The sequence below is a fragment of the Ascaphus truei genome, chromosome 2, assembly GCF_040206685.1.
Source record: "Ascaphus truei isolate aAscTru1 chromosome 2, aAscTru1.hap1, whole genome shotgun sequence".
Taxonomy (NCBI): Eukaryota; Metazoa; Chordata; class Amphibia; order Anura; family Ascaphidae; genus Ascaphus; species Ascaphus truei.
In genome coordinates, this window is record NC_134484.1 from 293,062,644 (window position 1) to 293,072,408 (window position 9,765).

General features: G+C 42.3%; 1 protein-coding gene across 1 annotated transcript in view; it reads right to left on the reverse strand.

Moving 5' to 3' along the window:
- The window catches only part of LOC142488220 (polycystin-1-like protein 1), a 128,841-nt gene that overhangs the window by 63,967 nt on the left and 55,109 nt on the right, over positions 1–9,765 (reverse strand). Inside the window, exon 5 of the mRNA XM_075588593.1 lies at positions 9,367–9,475. Within this exon, the coding sequence (XP_075444708.1) occupies positions 9,367–9,475 (109 nt within the window). The remainder of the gene's footprint in view (positions 1–9,366; positions 9,476–9,765) is intronic.

The following is a 9,765-nucleotide window of genomic DNA, read 5'->3' on the forward strand; positions in this document are numbered from 1 at the left end:
CTGAAAAAGTTCGATTTATGTCAACCCTCTGTTGTCTGTCCTTCCTCTGGATCAATAATTAAGTATAGACATAGAATAAAGTATCTGTTGTCTAAATTTAGCATAGGTTGAACTTGATGGACGTACGTCTTTTTCAACCTCATCTACTATGTAACTATGTAACAATGTAACTATGTAACCAGTTTTCAATCCAGGTGCATATATTATTACTGAGTCCAATTTTCTTTATTTTGTACACCAACCTCTTGTGTGAAACCGTATCAAAAGCCTTTGCAAAATCTAAGTAGACCACATCAACTGCATTACCCTGGTCTAAATTCCTACTTACCTCCTCAAAGAAACAAATAAGGTTAGTTTGGCAAGATCTATCCTTCATAAATCCATGCTGACTATTACTAATAATTTTGTTTTCCATTAGGTATTCCTGAATATTATCCCGTATTAAACCTTCAAGTAGTTTCCCTACTATTGAAGTCAGGCTTACTGGTCTGTAATTCCCCGGGTGTGATCTAGCTCCATTTTTAAATATAGGCACCACATCTGCTTTACGCCAATCTTGTGGTACTGAGCCTGTGGAAATGGAGTCCTTGAATATTAAATATAATGGTTTTGCTATTACTGAGCTTAACTCCTTGAGAACTCTTGGATGTATGCCATCGGGGCCAGGTGCCTTATTTACTTTAATTTTTTCAAGTCGCTTATGAACTTCTTCCTCAGTTAACCAATTGGTCATTAATATGGAGGTTGTGGCTTCCTCCTGTGGCGTTACTATTGAACTTGATTCTTCCCTGGTAAACACAGAGGCAAAGAATTTGTTTAATACCTCAGCTTTTTCCTTATCTCCAATAATCTGCCTACCCATCTCACACTGAAAGGGTCCTATATTTTCTTTTCTCATTTTTTTGTTATTAAGGTACTTAAAGAACTTTTTAGGGTTGACCTTACTTTCTATTGCAATCCTTTTTTCATTATCCATTTTTGCTAATTTAATTGGCCTTTTGCAATTTTTGTTACATTCCTTATAATTCTGATACGATGTCTCTGTCCCTTCTGACTTAAAGATTCTAAACGCCCTCCTCTTCTTGTCCATTTCCTCCACTACCTGTTTATTTAGCTACATTGGTTTTGACTTATTTCTTTTATACTTATTACCCAAGGGTATACACTGATACGTGTGCTTTTCTAACAATGATTTAAAGATTGCCCATTTATCTTCTATATTTTTCCCTGCAAAAACATCATCCCATTGTATTACTACTAGATTAGACCTCAGTTTATTAAAATCTGCCTTTCTAAAGTTTAAAGTCTTTGTTGAACCCAAGTAATCTGTTTTTTGATAATTTATTTCAAATGAGACCATGTTATGATCACTGTTACCCAAATGTTCCAGGACTTGAATATTTGTTATTACTTCTACATTGTTTGATATGACCAAATCCAGAACTGCCCCTCTCCTGGTTGGTTCCTCAATAATTTGGGTCATATAATTGTCTTTAAGCACCCCCAAAAACTTGTTCCCTTTTGTTGTAACGCTAATCTCATTGCCCCAGTCTATGTCAGGATAATTAAAATCCCCCATTATGCAAACATGACCCAGTTTTGATGCCTTCTCCATTTGCAAAAGTATTTTAGCTTCCTCAATCTCACAGATATTTCGTGGTTTACAGCATATTCCCACAAACATTTTCTTTATACTTTTACCTCCACTGCTAATTTCTATCCACAAGGTCTCTACATTTTCATCATTCCCTTCATAGACATCATCCCTTATAATAGGTTTTAGATCTGGTTTAACATATAAACATACTCCACCTCCCCTTCTATTTGTTCGATCCTTCCGAAAAAGAGAATAACCCTCTAAATTAACGGTCCAGTCATGAGTTTCATCCCACCATGTTTCAGTAATGCCTATGATATCATACTGCTCCCTTGTAGCTATTAATTCAAGCTCCCCCATTTTATCTGTCAGGCTTCTTGCATTAGCAAGCATGCATTTCAGGTTTTTTTCAGCCTGTACTATTATCTTATCTGCTCCTTCCTTTCTGCTCCCACTTGGTTTAGTCTTTAGAAGTTTTCTAGTATTATCTCTATTTACTATGGGTATCTCACTGCTTGTCAAACTTGCACTTGCCCCCATTCTACCTCCATACCACCTTGAATCCTCATCTATTTCATTTAGTTCATTATCTGTTTCATTCCCCTCCCCCCTACATCCTAGTTTAAATTCTCCTCCAACCTTTTTAGCATTCTCCCCTCTAGCACAGAAGATCCCTCTTCATTGAGGTGCAATCCGTCCCTAGAATATAGATGGCACCTCTCAGAAAAGGAGTCCCAGTGCTCTAAAAACCCAAACCCCTCCTTCCTACACCACTTTCTTAGCCATGCATTAACCTCCCTGATCTCTGACTGTCTCCCTGCGGTAGCGCATGGCACTGGTAGTATTTCAGAAAATACTACCTTGGAGGTCCTTGCCTTAAGATTTTGGCCTAGATCCCTGTAATCATTTTTTAGGACCCTCCATCTTTCTCTAACTTTGTCATTGGTGCCAACATGTACAGTACCAAGACCGCTGGGTCAATCCCAGCCCCCCCCCCCAACAACAATCTGTCTACCCGATCCGCAATGTGCCGAACCCGAGCACCCGGGAGACAACAAACTGTTCGGTTCATGCGGTCCCGGCAACAGATTGCCCTATCTGCCTTCCTAATAATGGAGTCCCCTACCACCACAATCTTTCTTTGCATCTGAGCATCCTGAGTCCCCACTGTGCTGGAGGAACTATTCCGCTGGCTGCTAGAGGAATTAGTCTCCCCCAGCCTAGCCATTTCTGCCCCAACATTCCCAATATCTTCACTCAACATGGCAAATCTATTGGGATATGTCAGCTCAGAAATGACCTGCCTCTCCCTATTGCCCCTGCTTCCCCTTCTAACTGTCACCTAGCTACCTACCTGCTCCTCACTAACAGCAACTAAGCTACCTACCTGCTCCTCACTATCAGCGCAACCATCTGCACCACTAGTCGAAGCAAGGGCCTGCTCAGTGAGCTCCAAACCCCTTTAAAGTTGCCTCTTTAGATCAGCAATCTCTGATTCTAAAGAGACCACCTGCTCACACTTCCCACAGTGGTATGCTCCTTGGAACAGCTGCTCCAAGTGCACATACATGTGGCAAGATGTGCATTGTGTGGCATTTTCAATCCTGCTCATTCTATCAACTATGAAGTTTAGAAGTACTAACAGTAAACTGTACTTCAATAAACTAAACCCTGTTTAACCGCTTCCTTGTTCAAACTGCTTCTGGTTCTAACTGCACACACTTTAACCAACCAGCACTTCAATCAACACACAGCTCAATCAGTACACGCAAGCTCAGGATTCGTTAGAAGCCTCTGTTTAAATAGGGACAAACACCAGGTGTGTTAGGTTATCAATTAACTAACCCCACCCACTGCAGGTGTGCTAGGCCAGCCAATTAAACAACCACACCCACTCTGCCTCAGGCAGGAGAAAGGGAAAAAAGTTACAGGCTTCAAATTACAGCACACTTTAAAAAAAGATTAACCCACTGCACACTCCCCAAATCAACCACCCCTGCTAGTATATCCAGTACTTCCCTTTCCTTCTGGTTCTAACTGCACACACTTTAACCAACCAGCACTTCAATCAACACACAGCTCAATCAGTAAACGCAAGCTCAATGTTGATATATATATATATATATATATATATATATATATATATATATATATATATATATATATATATATATATATATACTGAGTTAAGTTATGGTGAGTAAAAAAAGTGACAAAAACACTCCACAGGAAAGCAAATATGCAAATATAACTGTATGCTCATCTGCAAGTCTGCCTAAGACATGCAGATGAGCATACAGTTATATTTGCATATATATATATATATATATATATATATATATATATATATATATATATATATATGTTTATCTTCATGTATTTATTTATTTAGATTTATTTATTAATTGTGGGGCTGCTGTGCGTGAATTTTTTTTATTGTGGGTAGCGGGGGTGGGTGAAGGGGGTATTTGTCCCTTGGTGTGAGTTTAGGACTTGCGGGGGGGGGGGGGGGGTAGCGGGTGCACTTAACCCCTTCACGACCGTAGCAGTTAATAACGCTACGGTCGTGAAGGGGTTAAGTGCACCCGCTACCCCCCTGCAAGCCCTAAACAACCACCGTTGGGGCTAATACCCCCTTCACCCACCCCCGCTACCCACAATAAAAAAAATTCACACACAGCAGCAGCCCAATTAATAAATAAATCTAAATAAATAAATAAATACATGAATATAAATAAATACATTAAAATACATTTTGATTCATAGTGTAGATGTGCAGAGGGTCTCCTGAGCTGAACCGCTGTGGTTTTAGGTCCGGGGACCCCCTGCTTCCCGAGATACAGACCACTTTAGGGGGTGCCGGTATCCCTCTGCTTGGTTTACATGCCGCGGTCATGTGATCGGGACCTTGAAATGCAGAGGGATACTGGCATCTCATAAAGGGGTCTATACCTCGGGGAGCAGGGGGTCCCTGGACCTGAAACCAATGCGGTTCAGCTCCGGAGACCCCTGCACATCTACACTATGAATAAAAATGTATTTTAAATGTATTTATTTATATTCATGTATTTATTTATTTATTTAGATTTATTTATTTATTTATTTTGGGCGGCTGCTGTGTGTGAATTTTTTTTATTGTGGGTAGCGGGGGTGGATGAAGGGGGTATTAGCCCCAGCGATGGTTGTTTAGGGCTTGCGGGGGTAGCGGGAGGGGTTAACCCCTTCATGACAGTAGCAGTATTAACTGCTACGGCCGTGAAGGGGTTAAGTGCACCTTCAACCCCCCCGCAAGTCCTAAACTCACACCAAGGGCCAAATACCCCCTTCACACACCCCCGCTACCCACAATAAAGCAGGCACGGTGGGTAAACCCCTTCATTGCCTTAGCGGCTATCAGCTATGGCAATGAAGCAGCATTTCTGTATTTTTAATAATAATGTGCAGGAGCAGGGGGTCCCTTGAGCTTTGATTTCTGGCTCAGGGAACCCCCTGCTCACTGTACAATATTATTAAAAATACAGTCATGCTGCTTTGTTACCATAGCGCATAGCCGCAAAGGTAAGGAACGAGTGTTTATTTATATATGTGTTTTATTCATACTGTAGATGTGCAGAGGGTCTCCGGAGCTGAACCGCTGTGGTTTTAGGTCCGGGGACCCCCTGCTTCCCGAGATACAGGCCCCTTTATGGGGTGCCGGTATCCCTCTGCTTTGTTTACATGCCACGGTCACGTGATCGGGACCTTTAAATGCAGAGGGATACCGGCACCTCATAAAGGGGCCTGTATCTCGGGAAGTAGGGGTTCCCCGGACCTGAAACCAACGCGGTTCAGCTCCGGAGACCCCCTGCACATCTACACTATGAATAAAAATGTATTTTAAATAATTTTTAATGTGCCGATGTTTGCGCAGATAGAGTAGCGGTTCTCTCTCTGCTGCAAACACATCTCGCCCCCGCCGGCCTATAGTATCATTGATGTGCATATACAGTACTGTATGTGTATGTTAGGGGTTATAGGGGTTGTTGTTATACAGTATATACTGTATATATACAGTATATACTGCATTACAATTCATGAATTTCTCGGCTTCAAAGACAACAGCTCGCAAACGCCCCCGTAACCAGAAGGGAGCAAACACACCTGACAACCAGCATGAGATATAAGGAAGTCATTGCAGGTAATCAGGTGGCTGTCTCAAAGCTATCCTAGACACACTGCTATGCAGATGGATTCACAAGTATCTCTCTAAACCTGTGAGGAATCCACTCCTGGCTTTTCTCGTAGCCTTGCAGGGTGCTGTTGTTCTCACTAAATTCCCTCTTTGCAATCAACAGCAGCTATGCGGGCTATAATTACAACCGAGCCTTGTACTCAGTCATTGGAGCAATGCCCTCACACCCTCCTCCTGGGATTGGCCCACTGGCCTTTAAATACTACATTCACACAATGCTTTTCTGCCGAGCATAATCCTTCTTTGATGTTACCTGTGTTTTGTCACAAGCCCAGGCTTGTTCTCTCGTTACTGTTCTCTGTTATTGTTCTAGTTCATTGTACTCATTTCCAGTTTCCTCCAGGCCTGCTGCTGCTACGCTGAGGCTGAGTTCCTGGTTCCTAGAGGCCTGCTTGTACTTTTGCGCTGAAGCACGGGGTTTCCAGTGCTGCCTGGCGGTGTGCCCACTCCGGTCAGTCTTCCCTCTCCTAGATTGGCACCATGGGCCGTGGACGCCACTCGCGCAAACCCCATTCCCGATCTGCAGTGATTGCGCTGAAGCAAAAGGACCAGCTTGATTTCCTGTTGCCGACTCCCTGCTTGGACTACGACTACCCGGATATCTCCTACCCCGACTCCGGCTCGTCCAATGACTACGCTGTTCTCTCCAGTCCTGAACCCGACCTGTTTGACTATGATCTGCACACTCTAAATCAGTCTGCGCGGTCTAAGGTCGGTGATTTCACAACCCAACCTCAGCACCGCGGTCCGACCCCGGTTTTTGGCGAGCACAACCGTGACAAACCCACAGTAAGAACTGTTCATACTGTTTTTGGAATGTTAGATATATGTCAACAGTTTGGTAAATGGATTAGCCAGCCAGCCTGATAGATAGGCTGGAGTGTTAGTAAGTTCTCCCAATGTGGAGCAGGTTTTATTTTGCTATGTTTTGTTTATGCCTTAAAGGGACAGTGTGCCCACATGCTTAGTTATGCTGTGGAGCAATAAAGCCATTCAACATTTGCTCCAAACCTGAAAATACACGTGTGGACTATTGTCTGACCTTGGCTACAGGCCGTCCTGCCACACTGCCCAATCCCCTCCATGGGAACACTTAACCCACCAATCTCCGATTTGCCTGTAGTTTGCAAAACCGGGCAAAAAGGCTTTCCTGTTTGCACCGCGCATGTGTTAGCTTGACACCCATGCGACTTAGCATACCTGGGGTACACCTTTTCCTGGCGACCCTTGGTCAGGGGTTTTGCTCCAAGGTGTGAAAGGCTCAGGCTGAGTACCGGTATCTTGCACTCAGCAACATCGTGGCCACTTTCACACTTTGGACCTATGAGTTTTTTCATTACCGGCATTCCACTAGGCTTACAGTCTCCCACTGGATAGGGGGTCTTTGAAGTGTAGGAAAGAAAATACCCCCAGCTCATTTACCCCTGGCATATTTACATGCCAAAGGAATTTTTCCCGGACTCAAGAAAAAAATGTTCCTGCCTGTACATTTTAAACTTACAGTATTAGACACTTAATTAAAACAAAATGTTCTGGGTGTACAACAACTTAGAGTGATAGCTGTCTGCGTTCCCGAGTTAGCCCACGTAATTGAAAGGCTTGCTGGTGGGAAGCCAAGTTCACCTACTTCTCACGTCAATTGACCGACTTCCCACGACAATAGACTTTCTGCCTTTCAAGTTACGGGAGCTAACAAGGTACGGATACATTTTATCGGTAAACCACTTCAACCTTGACCGCAAGCCACTTATTCAATTGACTTGTGGTTACAGAGTCGAATGCTTGGAAATGGATACCCATACTTCAAATAGAGCTCCCAGCGCCAGCCACACTTATTCAATCAGCACTGGCTTCGGCGCTCACAATGCCATCTTGTGCCTAAAAACATTATAGCACACTTTGCATTTATTTCTATTACTGCAGGCAGGGAGCAGCCTGCAAAATAGTGATAGATCCAAAGCCAAGGTGTGCAGCGCACAGCAGTAAGGAGGAACAGGTCTTGCAGAAAAATAGTCCTTTATTTGTAATTCATGATGTGGGACAACAGCAAACCTTCAATGCGTTTCGTTCAAAGGAACTTTATCAAGAATCTTTTCTGCAAGACCTGTTCCTCCTTACTGCTGTGCGCTGCACACCTTGGCTTTGGATGTACACTCTACTACAGCTGCACGCTTTGGAGGGGAGACTGGGGAAAGAAAGAATAATACAGTGAGTACTACACCTGGGGCTACCTAATGAGGAAAGAGGGGGCTGTCTTTTGGCAACCCACTCCTACCTTCAAGGTACCTTATGCCCACTTAAAGGCACAGTACCAGAGTAAAATTGTTATTACCCAGCTAACACTCCCTTCCTTCAATATAGTCCCAGCACTTTCTGAGCACCATCACAAACATACAATTGCAAAATAGTGATAAAAAGGTGTGACAGGGTCAAATACATTAGGGTCATGCATATACTTTTAACCCCTTCACTCCCAATACAAGTTGTGGTTAATCAGCCAGAGAGATCCAGGACACCAGCCACAGCACGGGAGAAACTCCAGACAGAGGTGAAACACCCCCTGAGTGCAAGCAACCCAGAGGATAAGTGCCACAATAGGAAGAAGCAGTGCAGTGGTACTACATCGGCTCCAGAGGCGGCTCCAGCTCCAGTGACCCTGAGAGAAACAGCAGCACGTTTTCCAGTGAGTGACTGCAGAATGAGGAGGATTACAGTAGAGAATGGGAAATTAGGATGCAGGGTTTAGGGGTGACAGTGTAGGAGAAATGTGCATGTGAGAGAGGGAAGGCAAATAGGGGAAAGGAGATTACCAGTAGTTCAAAATCGAGCGGTGGCTGAAGACATAAATGAACATGAGGTTGTAGTGCTTTTATTTAGCAAAATGTTGCTGCATTAAACACTACCAAAGGTTGCCGAGGAAATTGGAGGATGGGATAGTTATGTGTGATGAGTTTGTGCAAACAAAGAGAACATTGGGAGATACTATGGTTAATGAAAGTGTTGGGAGGGGAGGCTTAATGGTGCAGGCTAAGAAGTGTTGATTAGCGTGGAAAAGTGAGCTCAACGAAAGTTGTCCAGTAATGTCCACACATTGATGAAGTTGTTGAAGGCTCCAGACAGACTGAAATTCACCAATTGTTCAACTCCAGTCACTTACAAATGTTCACCTGATATGTTTCCCCAGACTAGGTTCAAACTTATCATATTAAATTTTCCATTTTAAGCCAAATATATTAATTATTAAATAATTTATTATAATACATTCATCAGTTGGTCTTTTTTTTTTTTTTTTTAAACATTGCATCCTTTCAGGACTATGTACCTAATGGATATAGGTCAATGAGAAAAAGTGAATCAGTTATGTTATCTTAATCCTGTTTTTCAATAGCAAAAATAGGACTGCAAATCTTAACATGTCTTTACTCCTGATGACATTTGGTAGCTGTACAACAAAGGGTATCTGCAATACATTACATGGCTCCAACATCCATGCTATTTTAGAACACAGGAAGATAAATAAATTATGTTTGTAACATACCTCAGCTTTTAAAGAAGCTTCATTGTAAACACCATCAAGCAAAGCACTGAAGCTCCAATTCCACCAATCATCTTCTGTTTTGATATCACTAAATGGATGTTTACCATTTCTGAAAGGAAATACGTATCAGTAAAATGAATAATTAAGTAACATAAAAGTAGCAATGCTGTCCCTGATTTAAAAAATATGTATTAGGGTCAAACATTTTATTTATTTTTTAACATTATTTTTGAAAAACTTTACCTTATGCTCTAAAAAGAGAAAACAAGAAAATTTGTAAAAACATTTTAAAAATGGCTTTTTCTTTAAATAGTGGAACTATATAAATAAATAAGAAATGAGCGAGTTCCAGGGGAAATCAAAATCCAAGCCCTCCAAACTATCTTCCTCCTCAAATAT